General features: G+C 51.7%; 1 protein-coding gene across 1 annotated transcript in view; it reads right to left on the bottom strand.

The window, feature by feature from the left end:
• Positions 1-1,102, bottom strand: part of ARID2 (AT-rich interaction domain 2) — a 204,165-nt gene extending 203,063 nt beyond the window's left edge. The window contains exon 1 of the mRNA XM_019515774.1: positions 1,097-1,102. Coding sequence (XP_019371319.1) covers positions 1,097-1,102 — 6 coding nt within the window. The remainder of the gene's footprint in view (positions 1-1,096) is intronic.
• Positions 1,103-1,258: the final 156 nt, after the last annotated feature.

Genomic DNA, 1,258 nt, shown 5'->3' with positions numbered 1-1,258 from the left:
GGATTGACAGTGTGTGTATGTGTGTGTGTGTGTGTGTGTGTGTGTTACAGACGCGGCTCCATGCAATCGCGCGCACACACGCACACACACACGCGCGCGCACACACACACACTGTACGGCTACGGCTACGGCAGCGGTGGCGGCGGCGGCGGCAGCGGGCTTCACTTCTCTTCCCTCTCAGACAAAAAGATCCGAGGCCGCCGTGCGGCTGCCTGGGCCCGAGCGCCACACAGCGCGCCCCTTAGGCCGGTCCCGGCACTACAGCGGCCGCGGCTCGCGAGGCAGGATCCAGCTCAGCCCCAGCAAAGCAGTTCCTGGCGGGGAACAATAGGCTCCTCTCGCCGCTAAGGGCTCATCTGCAATGTGCCGCAAACTTCACACAAAGCCGGGCGGAAAGAGACGAGGGAGAAGGCGAGGAGGGAAGGGAAAAAACGGCTACTACCGGTTGTTGCAGGGTTAGGGGCCAGGGAAATGTTCCCTTCTTCCCGGGCTGCGGACGAACGAGGCGCTCCAGTGCCTGCCGTGACTGGGAAGGAGGGGGAAGGAGAGACTGATCTGAAATACAGACATGCAGTGTTTTTAACTCGGGCTACGCTGAAATTGAAAAAAACAAATTAGACCGAGTCTGTTGAAGGTTTTTAAAAAACAAAAAAAGAAAAAAGGGAAAGGGGCATTGGAGAATTCTCACTTTGAAAAAACTTCTGAGTGTCTCGAGCTGAGAGGTTTTGAGCCAGGAAGTCCCACAAAATGACAAGGGGGATTTTGTGAATGCCCCATTCAAAGGCCCCCCAGCACACTCCCTCCCCTCCTTTTAAGAGGTTCAGAATAAACTACCTAATTAGGCAGTCTGACCTCTTTCTTCCAGTGAGAGAGATAGGCAGACAGCACACCCTGGGTCTCAATTTTCCAGTTAGGTAAATAATTTGATTTAGAGTTGTGTGTGTGTGTGTGTGTGTAAAATGTATGTATATGTATGTGTGCATACATATATACATACATGTATATGTATGTGTGCTGCATATATGTAGCTTCAACTGAGATGCAGTACTTTGTGTGTGTGTGTGTGTGTGTGTGTGTGTGTGTGTACTACAATTACTGCCATTTTATGTTAATATACAAGTGATGGCCTCCTCAGAGGAGGTGAATTTACCCCTCTTCACTGTAGGACGGGGTGGGCAAAATGCGGCCCAGGGGCTGGATACAGCCCTCCAGGCCATTCTATCTGGCCTGCGGGGCCCCTAAAATTTTAGAAAATTCC

Source organism: Gavialis gangeticus, unplaced genomic scaffold (genome assembly GCF_001723915.1).
Source record: "Gavialis gangeticus isolate Ggan-Ray unplaced genomic scaffold, GavGan_comp1, whole genome shotgun sequence".
NCBI lineage: Eukaryota > Metazoa > Chordata > Crocodylia > Gavialidae > Gavialis > Gavialis gangeticus.
The sequence above is the reverse complement of the archived record's forward strand: the minus strand, read 5'-3'. Positions and strand labels throughout refer to the sequence as shown.